The 17771-nt window shown below is 48.7% G+C and overlaps 1 protein-coding gene across 1 annotated transcript in view; it reads right to left on the bottom strand.

The window, feature by feature from the left end:
• The window catches only part of LOC311181282 (BOS complex subunit NOMO1), a gene marked incomplete at both ends in the record, with an annotated part of 45683 nt that overhangs the window by 1384 nt on the left and 26528 nt on the right, over positions 1–17771 (bottom strand). Inside the window, 12 exons of the mRNA XM_084249626.1 lie at positions 1252–1353; positions 2424–2534; positions 3664–3747; positions 6971–7112; positions 8348–8475; positions 9312–9425; positions 11422–11548; positions 11669–11828; positions 12668–12750; positions 12845–13063; positions 15443–15538; positions 16530–16593. Coding sequence (XP_084105752.1) covers positions 1252–1353; positions 2424–2534; positions 3664–3747; positions 6971–7112; positions 8348–8475; positions 9312–9425; positions 11422–11548; positions 11669–11828; positions 12668–12750; positions 12845–13063; positions 15443–15538; positions 16530–16593 — 1430 coding nt within the window. The remainder of the gene's footprint in view (positions 1–1251; positions 1354–2423; positions 2535–3663; positions 3748–6970; positions 7113–8347; positions 8476–9311; positions 9426–11421; positions 11549–11668; positions 11829–12667; positions 12751–12844; positions 13064–15442; positions 15539–16529; positions 16594–17771) is intronic.

Consider the following 17771-nt stretch of genomic DNA (forward strand, 5'->3'; position numbering starts at 1 on the left):
AAGGTGCCCAGGGTCTGTGGCACCTTTTATGAGTATATTCAACCATGGCAGTTACGGTCCTTTGAGAAGGCGACTTTATGCAGCACAGAAAGTTACTGCGAGCCAACTCTGATGAGGGAGGACAGGATCACACACAGACCACCTTCAACCCCAAATGAAGCTGGCTTTGCAGGGACAAGACTCAAGTGGCTCTGCAGCTGGCCAGCTCTAGAACACTGCATCTCTGGAGTGGTCCCCATGACAGTCACAGCCCTGTGTGCTGAGCCCTAACCGTGTTCACCCCACTGAGCAAATGCCTGTTTGCTCTGGTCTCAACCACTAGCCGGGTTATTGTCCCATTTCACAAAGGAGGAGAGTGAGGCCTACAGAGCTAAGTGGCTGGCTCAGGTCACTTGGCTAACAAGGTGCCCCGCAGGCTCTGCTCCCAGGTAGAGTCTGGCCCCAAAGCCCAAGCTGTTTCCATAGAGCTGTGCTGCCTGAAGTGGCTACTTCAAAGGGCATCTGGAGAAATGGGGAGGAACCCCAAATTCCATAAATATTTGTTACTTTATAGTCATTGCACATGGAGAAAAGCCTGGCTGAGCATCCCTGAGGCAGGTGTAAGCAGCCAGGGGCGGAAAGGTCACACAGCGTACCCTAGTGACCGCAGGCTAAGTCCACCAGAAAGAACCAAATTCGTGCCAAATTTATTCCCACCACTTCGCCTACAGCAGTGTCCAGGTGGACAATACTGTCCTGGAAGTGGTAAGTGACGTCCAACTTGGAGGCCTTGGTTACACAGACTATGGTATTTCCTATACACCGGACTCTGTGCACCACTTTAAGACCACGTCATAAAAGATTTATGATGGTTCATGATAGAGTCTTCACTGAAAAACAGATTATAAAACAAATAGTCCCAGATGTGAGTTATTAGGGTGAATAAACACATGTGTACATATATGTTTGAATCATACGCACACAGCCTGGAAGATCTGGGGTGCCGACTGACATGTTAACACTGGCTCCTTCTGAGTGATGAGTCTCCTACCCAAAACCTCCTGCCATGAATATTAATTTGTAGACAGAAAAACAAGGAATTAAGAAAACTTGTCCCTACAGAGCCCAACCTCCTTGGATTGAGCACAACCTCACCCATTGCTGCAGAGTGACATCTAGGGAGAAAAACTAGCTGAGCCACAACTGTGTTTCCTTTAAACTAAACACTGGGCCCATTTAAACAAGGACAGCTGCCCGGAGGGCGGGAGCTACCTGGCCGTCCCTGAGCAGCGGCGGGAAGTGGAAGAAGAGAGACTGGCCCAGAGAAACGGTCTGGATTGGATTGTCGAGATTTTCGCTTTTGTACAGCTTCACCTGGAGAGCAGAAAGAAAGCAGGCGCTCTGTTTGTTGAAATTGAAACCTGATACACACTTCATGTCAGACACCATTGGCATAGCTTATCTCTTAGGGGGAAGAATCTTTGGAAACACAGAGATTTGGAAGGGAAACCACCCCACCCCCAACAGCCAAACATGATGGCTTCAATCATCTTGGGCACCAGTTACGTGATGAGCACAGAAATGCAAACCTTTAAAATAGACTCTGCTGACTGTTAATGTTCAAAATAATAATACTGTAATGATGATATCAAAAAGAATAGCTCCTAACACGTCTGTAATACGCCAGGCATGAACTTCATATAACTGGTCACCAATCCCACTGGCCAGGCATCACGACCATCGCTATGGAGACTCAGAGAGCCCAAGCACCCTGATTTATTCCTGGGGAGCTTGGGACTCACCCACATGGCTGAGGGTCTCACCCAGCATTCTCCCTTTCCGCAAGTCCACCCTTAGCTCCCATGCCATGTCTTTCCATGTTAATGGGGCATTGGCTGCCATGTTTCCAAAAATAAATACTAACAACACAGTTAACTGGAACTGGTTTCTCTCCAGCCACCAGCAGTCATTCTCCCAGATGCACGTGGATGGAAGTTTCTTAATCTCAGCCTCAACCTCAACCCCCATAGGCAGGACATCAAGCATGTCCACCTCAGTCCTGTGCATTAACGCAGCTCAGATGGGCCCAGGGAGCCTGCCCCTAATCCCCTCAAGCTGAAAAGAACAAAACATTGCAACCTTAAAAGTTAGCTGGTCTTGGGGCCTTCCTGGTGGTGCAAGGGGTTAGGCACCACACTATGAAGCAATACACAGCCTCTGCAGCATGAGTTCCATCCCCAGCCAGCCAGAGAGAAACCCACATAGCGTGGCAGACCTCTCCTCTCGCCCGCTGCTCCCCTCAGCAGTGTATTTCAGTCAGTCTGCCTGTTCTGCTCCCCACTGTCTCTGGTGAGTCCTCTCACCCCCCACATCTCTGGCCTATACCCCAGCTCTTGTATGCATAAATAAATAAATATTTTTTTAAAAAAATTAGCTGGTCTTACCCATAATGTAGGAAGATACTCAGAGGACGTGATCACGTTTCCACTTAAGTCAAACTGATTAATCTGCCGGAAAACTATGATGTTAACATCATCGATGTCGTTGTTCCCGACCTAGAGAAACAGGCAGGCTGGGGCTGAGAGAGCTGGATCGGGAGTATCTACCTGGTGGCCTGACGTCCTAGCAGCTATTTCAGAGCAACCTCACTTCTGAGAATGAGGGAGCAAAGTTTGTCACTGGAGTCCAGTCCCAGGTCACGAGCCGACAGGAAGGAGATGGGCCACACCTGGCTCACGGACACATTTTGTTTGACAAGTGTTCCATTTTTTCCTAAGTTTTAATTGCTTGTCAACATTTACAAAAGAAATTTCATGTACATTAAAAAAAAAAAAACTAACAGATTTCCCGCCTACTCTTGAAAAAAGAGAGACATGTTCTTTGTGGCATAGTCAGTGAAGCTGGCCCCCGAGCCCCTCCTGACCATGTCCTCCCCCCATCACCTGCTCATACCTGCGCGGCTGTCATCCCCCATCTACCTGCGATACTGGCTAAGTCCATGGCAGGATGGGCTTAGCATCCATGTAAGATGCAGCCCTCACAGCTATATAAAATGTCAGCCACCACAGAGACATTAAGAAAATCGGGGTGGCTCCCATTGGCCCACCACCCTCCTCCCTGAGACGTCATCATCTCCCAGCCTAGTGCCACCTGGCAAAGCCACCAAGCACCAGTCCCTCCACCCTCACCCTCTCATCTAGCAAACGGTGAAATAGTTCACTTCGAATGATTCCCAGCCACTCCCGGGGACCTGAAGGGCTGCCTTGTTAGGGATCAATCAGCTAAGCCATGATCTCGAGTATTACCAGACTCTGCCCACCATAGGGAAAACAGGGTCATGTGACTATAAGAACCTGGCGTGGCCCTACCCCCAGGGAAGACCACATCTCTTTTGGACCTTCCCCTGGTGTAAAATGCTACTTAGGCCTTAAGATCCTTAACCCATGTGGATAACAGTCAGAACTTAAAGAGGGAGCAGGGTAACAACAGTTCAAGTTTCTTCTCTGGCTGTTCATTAAAAACCCCACCTAAGGTGCTACTTGTGAGGATGCTACTCTAAGGAAACCCTTAATTAGGATTTCACGTTTCCCCCACGGCAGACGAAAGGCAGCCAGAAAGGAAGCACTGAAGGGTGCCTGGTCTGGGACGCAATCACGTCATCCCCGTCGAGAATCCTGTGCTTACCGTGATCACCCGGTGGTGGGGGAGGGCCCGCTCGATGTGGTCGTTGCCTTCCGCCTTGAGCTGAACGTGGTAGACACACCCCGGCTGCAAACAAACCCACAGGTCACTTCTCCAGCAAGGAGCTCGTCACATGAAGCCCGTTGGGCCTGTGTTGGCCACAGGCCCTCACCACTCTGTCCCCTGCAGGCCCCATGCACCCTCTTACCAGTGCCTTGAAAATGTACCCAGATGAAGAAACATTCATCTCAGTTCTGCAATCCCTTTAATCCCCACTCAGGCAACTGAAGTTGGTCTCCTATTCCCAAGCTGCAAGCACAGTACATATGCTTATTCTGATAAAATCCTATTTGCCTTGCTGGAGACCGCTCCCCTCTATCTGTCTAAATGATATCCAGAATGATGTCCACAAGTGTTTAAAGCACTGGGTCAAGTTCAAAGGTGACTACATGCATCTAAGAGGGAATGACCCAAAGCTGTAATCATTTATTTTAAACTGGGCCACACGCGCAGGCCCAGTTCTGTGAGCAAAGCAGCGGGGGACACGTTATTCACTCTCCATTAACCAAGGCCACTGCCGGGGTAGCTTCAGGTTGTGTTTTTTCCCTTTCAAAATTTTTTCCTTTTAGATATATTGCTTGAACTATTTTATAATGAGCACGCGGCACCTTTACAAAGATACTAAAGTTATTATTAAAAAGAAATGAGAACAATCACATTTATGACCACCAACAGACATATTAATTTACTTTATAGCTCAGTCAGGACCGGTAGCACTGGGTTCCTTCAAAATAGCTGCATGCACCTGAGAGAGGCAGCATGGGAGCAGCTATTTTTGAAGAAAAGGAGACAGCACTGCTGCAGCAGGGGGAGGGGCACTGCCCACCACTGGTTCCTGGGCCAGGCAGGAGCCCCGGGGCAGTTGCTCCCATCCCAACTGGCCCGACCCCTCACTCACAGTGACATCTCAGGGATTTGCCTGTATTCTTGGGTAGGAGTCCCAGTGGTGTGATTCACACCCAAGATCCTATGCAGCACACTGCCCAGAAAAGGCCAAAGAACCAACGAATCCAACTGGGTGGAAATCCCTAGGAAATCTTCAACAGGGGCTCTCCAGTCTGCTGTCCTCTGGCAAACTCAGATCCAAACCCCTTGCCGACGCTAAGGACATGCCTCTGGAACCCCGCCCGGCACGTGGAAGGCACAGGCTGCCACCAGGGGGCAACTCTAAAACACACTGAGAGCACTGATGAATTATCACCTACAAGGAAGAGAAGGGTGTCCCAAGAATCAGGTAAAATAGAAATCTATAGCAGTGGGGAAGGAAGCTACGTTCAGCTTAATTACATGAAAAGCATTAAGTTGGTGAGTTTAGATGAATGTGTCGAGGCCAGCAAGGCACTGGAGGGAACCAAGAAGGTGATACGGAACTGGTAACCTCGGGAGAGGTGCCCAGAAGGCAGCAGTCAGGCCAGGGGGAGAGGAGGGACCTGCACAGGTCCCGCCCAGCCCCTCTGGGTTGCGGGCTCGCAATGAGGGGGGAGCAGAGGACTAAGCTCCAGTTCCAGTGATGAACACCTGGGGAAAGGTTTTGCTTCTGCCTATCACCTGTCACTGAGTCAGTGTGCCTGAGCCTCTCTGTGCCTTGTGTGTATTAACTCCTTCAACACGCAAGCCAAGGAAGCTGACGTTATCACAGCCCTCCTTTTACAGTTGAGGATGAAACCGAGACAGAAAGGATGAAAAGCTTGCCTGAACTCACACTTCGAGGAAATGCAGAGGCGGGATTCTAGACACAGCAGGGCAGGAGGGTGTCTGTCTGTGCAGCCAGCAAAGGACAAGACTGCACAGCTGGGCTTGCAATAAATGAGCAAGATAGAGAACCTGGTTCTAACAAGCTGTGAGCTCTCCCTGGGCCCTGTCCGTTCTCTCTGGAACCACTGCCTCAGGGAAGAAAAGCAGGCCTGGAGGCCAGCAAAGAGCAGTCTCCTGGGGTCCCTGGGACATGTCTCCACGCCACAAAACGGGGACAGCCAGAGGGAACACTGCAGCAAGGCTTGTTGGGACAAGCGAACTCAGGAGGCAAGTGGCAAGCAAACCACTGCCTTGATAAATCTGATGAGAACCTTCCACAGAGGGTGAGTGGCGGGCAGAACAAGGTGCAGGGCACCCACCCAGTCAGTGTGCCTCCAGCCCACCTGCAGGACCATCAGATCCTGCCTATAGCAGTCCACAGCATGGCAAGGAAAAAGCCCCACATCCATCCTCCTCGGGCATGAATGCTTCACGCTCCCAAGCAAACTTCTGACCTGACTTCCAGTGACCTCCAGTACCTGGACACAGGACAGAGTCTTTCTTGTCATCCCAGGGTATATCTAAATAAACTGGCAAACTGGTTGGTATCTCCATTCACTTGATTTGAGCAAGCATTAGTCTGTTGCTGAGATACGTGCATGTAACTAGCTCTGGGGTCAACTACAAGTGTAGTTTGTCTATTTAAAAGACTGGGAACAAACCCCAGATAGAGGTGACCCCATCCAGTGGGTGCCACCCACACTCTAGGTGACTTCACCAGCACCCATTTAGTGACTGCTAAGTGAGCAAATGAATGAAGCATGAATGTACAAATGAAAATTCAAGAAAAATGCACCATAAATCCTAAACCAAACGTTGCAATTTAGCAGCCAAAAGGGCAAAGAGGTTGGATGGTTTTGTTTTCCTCCCCTAAACCAAATGTTGTAATTTAGCAGCCGAAAGGACAAAAAGATTGTAGGGTTTTGTTTTTTCTTTTAATTAACTGTCAATATTCATGTGGGATCTGAATTCCTTATTACTCTTCTGAAAATCCTAATGATCTGGTGACCCTGAGTCTGTCTTCTCACGTGGCTCTAATGAGCTGAGCTGCAGGGCCGCTGGCTCCTTTACAAGGGTTATGCCTATTCCAGTAAACCACAATCCTCACCACTCCCTAGTGACACCCAGCCTCCTTCAGCCATTTGTACTTGTCTTCTGGCTCTACAGACATTTGGTTTGAGAGTCCTGACCTTAGGCATAAATTATCAACTCCAGGCAAAAGTTGCACCAAACCCATGGTTATCCAACTTTATTTTGCCACAAAACCCCAATCAAACATGTCAGCTAGATAAAGGCAAGGTGTGTCACTAAGATAGGGATTGAGAGATTTCCAGAACCCTGTTACCCCCATCCCTACCCTTCTTGCTCAGTCCCTTCCCAACAATCTGGGAGTCCCTCAGACACTCTTGAACACAGTATGAAAAGACCCACTAATAAAACATGTTCAAAGTCTCACCAGCAATCCACGTAACCTGAACTTGCCCTCTTCATCCGTCACCGTGTCTTCTCCATAAATACTACAGTCGTTCTGTCCCATGGCTTCCACAGCCACACCCTGCTCCGGTTCTCCATTCAAAGAAGAGACTGTGCCATAGCAGCTGGAGTGACAGAGGCAGCAGGACATGAGATTCTTTCGGAAGCTCGCTAGACAGCAGGCAAGGTGTCCTGCCTCTACCAGCAGTCAAGGTACAAGACGGCTCCAAAGGCATTGGCCCCAGTGACCCTGCAGATTCAGCTCTGGCTCCTCCACTCCTGAACCCACTTCTGCCAGAGGGTGGGGTCAGCCAGTGGCTGTCATGATTTCTCTTCTCCTACATTTTAGGGGACACTCAAAAAAACTGTATTTTAAAAAGGCTAAGCTTGACTTTACCTCATTAAAAAAAATTTTGTTAGGCTTTATTTTAAATAATGAAGCATTCAATAAAAGGAAAAAAAAATCACTTCCTCTTTCATCGCACATATTTGGCTGGAAATGGCCCATCATGCTGAACCCACTCCTGACTGAATCTTCATCTCAAGTACTTCTGTGTCTCTATCTATATACATGGGCTGATGTGTAAGCACATTATGGATACACATACACATACAGCCATGGAGGGGGAGGGCCTGTGTATACTAGTATTTACATGAATCACCTCTGGGAGTGTTCAGGAACACTGACAACCTGGTTGGTTGGGAGATAAGGATATTGGAGAAATTCCACACTCCACATTCTTCAACATTTTGAAGTTTTACTCTAGTGAATGCATTTCCTTTTTTTAGAAATTTAATTCAAGTTTTAAACTCTTTCAAAAAAAAAATTGGGCCTCCCCGGTGGTGCAGCGGTTGAGTGCTGGGTTGCGAAGCTGCCCGCAGCCTCTACAGCGCCGGTTCGATCCCCGGTTGCTCCCTGGCCGCTCCCTGGCCACCGGAGGAGGGTCCCACATGGCGCGCAGACCTCTCCTGCCGCCCGCTGCTCCCCTCAGCAGTGTACTTCGGTCCTTCTGCCTGCTCTGCTCCCCGCTCTGGTGAATTCTCTCGCCCTCCCGCGCTTCTGACTGTACCCAGTGCTTACATAAATAAATAAAAACAAATCTTAAAAATAAATAAATAAAAATTTAAAAAAAATTAAGCAACTAAGTAGTAGGCTCTCTCAGACCAATTTCAAAATAGGACACTTGTGACTGAATCACCAGTCTGAGGAGACAAAAAGGGCAGCAGTGAAAACTCTTTGGACCTGGTATCTTAGTTCCTTTCTCCCGACTTGAAGGTTGGGGTAAGTTTCTAGAACCAGAAGCAGGCGAGGCACCCCAGGGCCCAGGCCTGTGGAGAGGGGAGCATCAGGGCTGTTCACCTGTACGCCGTCCGGTAGCCGGTGATGGTGATCTTCAGGTTCTGGCCCTCCTGTACCTCGATCATTTGGGAGGACGGCTCAAAGCGGAATTCCTTCATCATGGGCTTGAAGTAATACTGTCCAGGGCTCTGCCAAGAGACAGCCGAACACAGACTAAGCCTTCCCTGCCACGTGCAGGTGGAACTCAAAAAGGGGGCAGCTAAAGTCAGAACGATGCCATGAGCTCCAGGGTTCCTGGACAGACGGAAGAGTCACCCTACTCTACCACAAACAGAGCGGAGGACAGCAATTCCAGCTCCAAAAGGCAGCTGTTACTATCATGGGCTTTCCGCAACGGGGAGGCAAAACTCATATTTGAATTTTATAAATGAAGAAACTGAGGCTCGGCAAGGTCAATGACACAAGTAAACAGCAGAGGGCAGGTCTGAACCTGGGTGCCAGTCACTGCACCACGTGGGCTCTGACAGGCACACTTCCCTGCTGCAGGCGACACCCCTGAAAAGGTCCCTTTATTCCCAGGATTAACCAGGGGGCTACTGGGTTGCACTTCTGGAGTGCCCACCAGTCGGGGCCTCAGACTAACACCTGGAATGAGACTCAGCACTCTCCTCCCACCAGGTGCAGCAGCTGACCACTCTCCAGACTCGGCATCACAAGCAACCTGATCCTGTGGTGAGCACAGGGACACCGGAGGCAGGAGCCATGGCAGCCATGGTAATTCATTACACTGCCTTAGTGACAAGCAGGTGGCCAGAAAATGGGAGTGTGCGGAAGGGGACATGAATCAGCAGCACCGAGTTCTGGTAAGAGTGATCCTCTAATTAGATTTGGTCCCCGAAGAAACGTAAAAACACTCCATGCTAGCATTCTCTTCTTGCATTGCCAAGTGTCACGTAAGTCCCGCACGCCGTGTCCCTGCTCTCTTGGGAGAGGCAAGCAGGCAGTGAGTGAACGGACACCTTACCAGGTTTGAGAACGTCAGAATGCCATTGTCCTGGGTCAGGAGGTTGGAACGAAACACACCACCACTGAGGGACAAGAGGACCCCAGGGAGGGGCTGGTCATCTTCAGCTTTTATCTGGGGGTGAGAAAGGTAACATACTAACCATGCAGACCCCACCTCACAAGTCAGGAGGTAAACCCATGAGCTTTTATTCTTATACTGGGGGACAGAAATCTCCCTCTCTGTCCCCAGAGGTAACTAATGTTAACAGTTTGGGGTGCAGCCTTGCAGCACTAGGCTTGATGACAGGCGGGTGGGCAGCAGGGAGGTGGAGGTGGAGGTGAAAAAGAATGGCAGGCGACACGGGCGGCTCTGTACCCGACTTTCTCCCTCCACCGCCACTCACGGCTTTCCTTTTTGATCAGTCAACTCAGACCTGCCTCGTGGGTTTCTAAAAGCTGCACGTCACTGTAAAGTCAGGGTCAGGAAGCTGGTGGGGCGCCGGCCGCCTCCTTTTGTGATGGAAAAGGACGATCTAAATGTCCCTGGACATGTCTATCTTTGTGTACTTATATTTTTCTCCTTTCCTGGAGAGTCAAACCCTAGGAGGACAACTACTGGCTATGGGCACTTTAAATTCAGAAAGACACCACCGAATTGTACTCTAAAGTAGCTAAAACCATTTACAGTTCCATCAATGATCCACGCATGGGAAAATACACACGCTCCCAAAAATGGCCATTATCAATTTAGAAAAACCTAAATAAGGGACCAGGAAAAAGACTAATTAATACAAAGTAAAAATCAAAATCAACAAGCAACTATAAACTAGAGACACACTAAGGCAGGGGTGGGGAAGAGGAAGGATGGGGGGATGTTGGGCCTCCTTGGTGGCGCAAGGGGTTAGACATCGCACTATGAAGCAATCCGCAGCCTCTGCAGCACAAGTTTGATCCCAGCCAAGCAGGGAGCAACCCACATGGCGCAGCAGACCTCTCCTGTCTCGCCCACTGCTCCCCTCAGCAGTGTATTTCATTCAGTCTGCCCGTTCTGCTCCCCACTCTGTCTCTGGTGAATCCTCTCACCCCCCGCACCTCTGGGCTGTACCCCAGTTCTTGTATGCATAAATAAATAAATCCTAAAAAAAAGGGGGGGTGCAATTGTATGGGGAATATAACCAAAATGAAAATGCATACATTGTGCAAAAATGAAAAATGATGTAAGAATTATATAAAATATCAAAAAATAATAAATAAATAAATAAATATATACAAGTATTTATTTCTTTAAAAAAATTGGCCGTCGCCTTAACTATCGCAAATCTAACCCAAAACCAGTGTTTTGAGGGTAACTTCCTTTGCATCAACTCGGTCATGACCGCAGCAGAGCGCTCTATTCATTAGTCACTCACGTTACCTCTGCAGACACCCTTTTGTAGCCGTGTTCATGTTTTCTCTATTAGATTGTCTTTTCCTTACAGAGTTTAGGAGTTCCCTGTGCTCTGGGGATACTGTTTACGGCATTAATATCTCTCTTCCCAGTTCAAACATCTTTTCATTTGACTTAAAAATGTATTCTGCACAATACAGCTTTAAATTTTTATATGCTGTCATCTGCTACGTTGTTTAGGTTTCTGTGTTGAGAATATTCATACTCAAGACGCCCCATTACACAGTGTGCTCCTTCCCAAGAAGGACTGAGGAAGACATCTAACCCCTCCGTAGGAACAGTCCATGTTTTTCGATACAAAACAGAGTCAGGATGAAGCTTAAAGCACTCCCCAAAAGGTACATAAACAAGCAGAAGTCAAAAGCCTCCCAATTTTGCTGGCAGAAGAACCAGACAAAAAAGAGTATCTCCTGTATAGTTCCATTTGCATATGAAATTCTAGAAAATGCAACTTCATCTACAGTGACAGAAAGCGAGTCAGACAGGCAGGGAGGGTAGGAGGGGCTGGACACTAAGAGGTACGAGAACACTTTGGGGGGACACACCTGCTCACTATTGTGTTTGTGGTAGCATCTTCATGGGTGTGTTCATGTGAGACCATCAGAACTTACACGTTATGGGCAGATTATTGCGTGCCAGGTAAAACTCAGTGATTTTGCTTTATATAAACATGCAGTGTTACCTCAAAGCTTACACCAGCCAGGGCATAAGCCTTAAAGTCTCCTATGGTGCCTTCCAGGGCAGTCAGGACGTAACCCTCCTTCTGGGAGGACACGGTGTATTCCAGGTCACTGTGCAGTGGGCCCACACTGAGAAGAAAAAGGCAACACACTATAGACGGCTTCGCTTCCATCCTGGAGGAGGCATCAACACACAGATGTGGGCTCCCCAACTGGCTCCAAACCAATGTCTCCTCAGCAAGGGCTTACCTATAGGCACCTTTATCATCAGTAAAGACTGTGATCAGGGGAGAACTCGCCCCCTTTTCACTGATGACAATCTCGACTCCTTCCAACTCTGGATGGATCTGGCCTTCTAGAAATAGGCCTGCTTTCCCATGGATCTCAATCAGTTTTCCTGGGCAGCTTTCTAAAAAAGAAAGAAGGGGACAGGAGTTAGCTGCAGAGGAGAGGGATCTCCGGGGTGGGCCTCCCCATTAGAGACGGGGCTAAGACTGAGAACGTGAAGCTAGCTCCACATGAGGCTGATGTGCCAGACGGTGCGATGTCTGGAGGGGCGCAAGCCTCTCTGCAGCCCCAAAAGGCTGGACTCAGGTGCCCTGCAGGTAAACCCGACAAAGACAGGTTCCACTACTCCGCTCCCTCCGTTCTGAAAGGACCACAGATGTGGATATGTGCTTATAGCAAGTGAGGGTCTATGCTACTGAACCCCAGAGCACCCCACGTGGGAAACCCCAAACTGGCTGCTGCTGCAAACCAGGCTCCTCCACACATTCCCCATTCAAACACAAAGCACTTCAATGCCCAGGATTCAAGGAATCCACATGGCTAGAAAAACTGATCAATAGCAAAAGGCAAATGTCCCACTAGCAATCGCTGCTAATACCCATCCCAAAGAGGTCTCCCCCTCAGCCCTCCCCAAAATACAACATGAACAGATCAGACCGAGGACAACGACGGCTCACCAGTCAGTGATTGTGCTTTTCACCTACCTTCTGGTGTCAACTTATAACTATCAAGGAAAGTGAAGTCCTTTTCCAAAAAGACAGCCCAAGTTACAGTGCGAGTAACATGTGTTGACTTAGCCCTCCCTCTCACTCACTCACACATTCACGCATCAAGAGTAACAGCAACATGCAGGGTGGGGGCTAACAGAGACGGTGTCCCTCCAGCAACTGAGGAATTCTTAAACGCAGGTATAGGAACAGCTGCCCAAACATGACTCCAGCTCAACCGAGCTGGGTTTACCTCCGCTGACGGTGGCCTCCATGGAAGGGGGGTAGAAGAGCAGCTCTTTAGACGAGGGGGTCACAGTGATTTTCTCTCCAGACCTAAAATAAAACATTGCAGTTAGGCTGGTTCTGATCCTTCATTAGGGGGGAAGTCAGAACAGAGGGGACTGCAGAGAAAAGCCCACAAGCATACCGGGCCCAGTAGGAGAAGTCATAGGAGAAGGGGCCTTGCAGCTCGTCCACCATCTCCTGCACGGGGGGCTTGGTCCCTCCATCTCCACCCTCTTCTTTGCCGTTCTTCTCCCTCTCCTGCCTGCGGCTCTCGATCTCAGCAAGCTGTTGCTCCCTCCGCAGCTCCTGCACAGACTTCAGAGGGCCTAGGACCAAGGCAGGCTCACTGTCGATGGAAGACCTGGGGAGAGGAAGTGGCAGCAGAGGGCATGGTCATCTATCCCTGTCACCCGCGGAATCTGACATGGTGATGCGACACAAGCCACCAATGGCACAGTCTGCTCACGGTGTGAATAAAATAATAGCTTTTCAAAAGTAAAAAGGGAACTCCTTTGTGAGGGTAGCAGAGTCTGCTGGCTCTGGCCTGGGATGGAATCCCACTGCCTTGCTGGTGATTTGGAAACTTATTAGATTTCTCGTAGACATGGAGGTCTCTCCAGGCCGCCACCTCCTGCTTTCACTCAGCCTTTCCCGGGAACATGCTCTGCTAGATCACAGGCATGGGGGACACACCCGTAACAGGACAGACCATGGCCTAGCCCTGCGGGATCCACATTCCAGTATGAAGAGACGATGAAAAGAAAAATGAGGTGAGATGACAAGCATGATGCAGCAAAGCACAGCAGCGTGGAATGACGGAAGCCTGCACGGCCAAGGCCTTTCTGGTAAGGTAGTAAAGGAACCTGAGGAAGGGGGAGAGTGAGCTGTGGGGCAACCCAGGTAACAAGTGTCTCAGGCAAGGGGACATAAAGGTGAAGACCTTGGAGCCTTGAAGAGGAGCTCCCCAGCATGCTCAACAGACATCAAGGAAACCAATGCAGCCTGGGCAGAGAGGCCCGGGCAGGACAATGAGAGGGACTCCAGCGGTCAGACGGGGGCTCCACCAACAGTGGATTCACCCTGAGGAGGAATGATATTCTCTCTACTTTAGAGGACCACTCTGGACTCTGCATGGAGAATACAATCACAAGGCAAAGGCCAAAACAGGGAGGTCAGATGGGAAGCTAGAGCAATGACCCAGGCAAGAGAGCATGTGGGCTGGGCCCACGTACGGAGGTGAGGTGTCAGGAGGCACCAGAGGATGGATATATTTTACTTAGAAGACCAAGTATTTATTGATGAATTAGCTGGGTGTGGGATGCAAGAAAAAGCTTCGAGGAACAATTAGAAAGACAGCACTGCCATTCTGCTTCCAGAGAGCCCGCACCCAGGGAGGGCCCCAGAGTAGGTTTTTGGGGGGTGGGAAGCAGGTGTCAGGTTTTGGGTCTGGAAAGGACTCGATCCCATTAGGCATCCAGGCAGCTATGTCCAGCTAGAAAATGCATTTCATCCAAACCCTTCCGAGCATACACAAATGAACAGAATAAACACTGAAAACAGGCAAGACAGAACCACTGCTGTTAATAACATGATTCCTCGTCATCCCAGTAATTCATACGTTCCAAACAGGCAAACAGTAAAAGCCAATGCACTCAGCACCCGGCACCCAACCCTTCCTAGAAACCTGTCAGCTCTGTCTCCTCCACATCTCAACCCGCCCTCCACTCTCCTCTCCTCGGCTCTGCCATCACACCGCAGCCCCCACCGTCTCTCACTGGACTCTTGCCTCAATTGACTTCCTCTCTGAGGCCTCTTCTGTTTCTCCATTTGGCAGCCAGGGGGACCCTTTGAATAAAAAAAGTCATTCCTCTACCTAAAATATGGCAATGGTGGGACAAGGGGAAGCCCCTTAACAGGCCACCTCGCATACGTGGCCCCACCCCCACGGGCTCAGATTCAAAGCACTGATCAGGCCTTAAGTTTACAGTTCTGTGTGCACCTGCCCGTGAGGCTCTCAGTTCCTCGGGGGCAAGGCTGGGGCTACGCTTAGCACTTAGACACAGAAGGTTCTCAGACACTATTTTTCTGGATGGAGGGTGAATGAAAGGTGGGGACAGAGAGAAAGACACAACTAGAAAGACAACCTAACTGAGGTAAGGCGGGAGAAAGCCAGCCAGACTACCCATTCTATTTCACAAAGACGGTCATAGTGTTAAAACTCTCATTTCTCAAGAAAATTAGGATGTCAGATGCACCTCACCGCTCTGCAAAAATTTCTTTCTGAGGCAATATTCACATGAACATGACCCCCAGTGAGGGACGGCTTCTCATATACTTTCTCTCTCATGACCCTTCTTATATCGGGAGCCATCTCTATTTCCAAGGCTTCGAAAAAAGGTCTCAAGAAAAATAGGCAATTTTTTTGAATTTGCTAAAACACTTGAAATACAATGAACAAAGCAGACATTTTTTTTTTTTTTCTCCCTTAGCCAAGTCAGGAAGTGTGAAGAGTTCCGACAGAAATTGAGCACTGAGTCTGGCTGTCAGAGGCTCTTCCTCATCTGCAGTTAGTTCCTGACTCATGAAAGGAAAGGACCAAGCTGTCATGAATTTATGGCGATGTCACACAAGTATATGAGAGGGAGACCATTGTATATACACATAGAGATAAGAAATCAAAAATAATTTTCAGGGAGTCTATTAGAGAAGGCCCCCAGCCCAATCCGGAAGCTTGTCTTACTTGACAGTCACAGTGACATCCATCATTTTGTCAGTGGTGATAGTTCCAAGGACATGGTGGCGGATGGCTGTCAACGTCAAGATACTGGGTGAAGACCTATAAATCAAGGAAGCGGAAAGGAGACGCTAGCAGTATTAGTCGTTCTCAAGGATCAGAAACAACACCCTGTGTACATCCTTCCCGACCCGCAAACATACTACATGAAATTGCTCTATGTCTGGGAGGAAGTAACTCTTGAAGTACAGGCAGGCCCTGCTTTTTGAAAGTTTGAATTAGGCCACTTTGCTTTGATGAAACACCTACAGTAGTCCCTGTTTTCATGAACCAGAAGAAATTCAAAGGGAATTTTACTCTTACAATGAAAAGCAAAAAGAGCACATTTAGCTTTGGCTGGTTTTACAGGAGCTGTTGAGAGGCAGTGGCACCCCTCCCTGCCCCAACTCCCTCCCTAGAAACTCCTTGATGCAGGCTATGTGCTTATCACAACATTCCTGTTTTTACTCTCTGTTAGTGCTGATTTAGGTTTTATGTTATTTGGTTTGATCTGGCAAGTTGATCTTTAGGTCTGGGAAAGCTTACAATTTTCCTATATAAACGAAAGGTAATTGCTGCTTTGCTTCTGGCCATTTCAGTTTCCTAAGAATCCTCTGCTTTTGGGTAGTGGGAGAAACCTGCACTACAAGTATTCTAAAGAGTAAACTAATTCTCCACTCCAAAATACATCCAATTCCCAGTGAAACCCACAATCAGTTGTAAAAATATAAAAATGGTAGTGTTGAGCTTGAAAAATTCCCATTAGTGAGAGCTGGAAGATTTAACCAAGATTATACTTAAACTACTTCAAAACCCAGCCTTCTATCCTGGGTTTACAGAATTCTTAGGAAAGAAATCTCATTTCTATTTCCTCTGTAATTTACCCTAGTGTCTTAAAATGCTTATCTAGAAAGTCTTTTTAATGCCTAACTTTCTTCTTGCAGGAAAATACAAAGCATTTTCCCTGTTTTCAAAAATGAGCGGGGGAAAGCTGCACATTTGCTTCCCTGCTCGAAGGGCACAAACCCCACGGGGCCGGGAGTGCCCAGCTTACGTGTCATAGGTGTAGAAGGCTTGCTCAAACCGGTGGCAGGAGCGAGGGGTCACCTTGTACACACCTGCAGTCAGGAAATCAAAAGCAGTTTTCAGAGAAGGGCGTCCACTCCCCAGGGCAGCTCCAACCTTTGAGATCCAAAGGCAGAGCCTCTCACGAGACTCAATACAGGGTGCAGATACGACAAGGGAATCAGAGAGTTCTTTCCTGCTGCCTCTTACCCATGACCCCCTCCATTTAGTGCCCAAGCACAAGCTCAGGGTCTCACTCTCTAGGACTTGACAGCTCCCAGGACTCTGATCTGTACAGACTTAGCTAACAGACACACACAGGAAAAGGAACAGGAAGCTCATTTTCATAGCAAGACAGGCCATGAGTTTTCTGCTTCACAGATTCAAAGACCCAAAAGATAACCACAGGAAAGACTTCCTGTAAATATCCCTAAAAAGGGGCAGGAGAAGGCCCAGAAAATGAAAAAAAATTTCAGGAAACACTTTAGACCATGAGCCTAGAGAGGGTACTGCTCAGATTAGGTGGTCGTCACTTTCAGGGAGGAGTGAGGTCTAACAGTGTGCTCCCCCAAGTGATCACCGACCTTTTGGCCAGACTTCCCAAAAAAACATGAAGCTACTTCCGCTGTTTCCATCATATGACGTAAATGCCAGCACAGTGACTATGAGAAAAAATGATCCTGTTCTCCATTTATTTTGTCTGTTCTTTCATTGAACAAACACTGACAGAGTACCAGCCCCTGCTACATGCCAGGAATTGGGCTAGGTACTGGGGTACACTGTAGGGAACAAAACAGAAATGAACCCTGCCTTCGTGGGGCTCACTGTCGACAGAGAGAGAAGTCAATAGCCACAAGCATTCAGTGAAGGCCAAGAACTGAGCAAGAGCATCACAGGGATGACACTGGAGGGCCAGACTCCCTGTGAACACAACATCTTGAGTAGGATGTGATGGGCAGGAGAGCACAGCTGGGTGCAGAGTAGGGTGCAAGGGGTAGAGAGAACACTTAATCATGCCCCAACAGCCATCTGTCCTTCCTTCCTTGATACCAGGTTAGGCCCTATCTGGGGTGGCAATATGTCCAACTGTCCCAGCCTCCCTGGCAGCTAGAAGTGACCACATGACACAGTGTTGTCCAGTAAGTCATTAAGGAAGTATCCTGGAGGAGGGGACACGGAAACATTTCCCTGAGCTCTCCTGCTCTTCCGGCCCAAAACAAACATAAGGTAA

The sequence above is a fragment of the Talpa europaea genome, assembly GCF_964194135.1.
Source record: "Talpa europaea genome assembly, chromosome: 12".
Classification (NCBI taxonomy): Eukaryota; Metazoa; Chordata; class Mammalia; order Eulipotyphla; family Talpidae; genus Talpa; species Talpa europaea.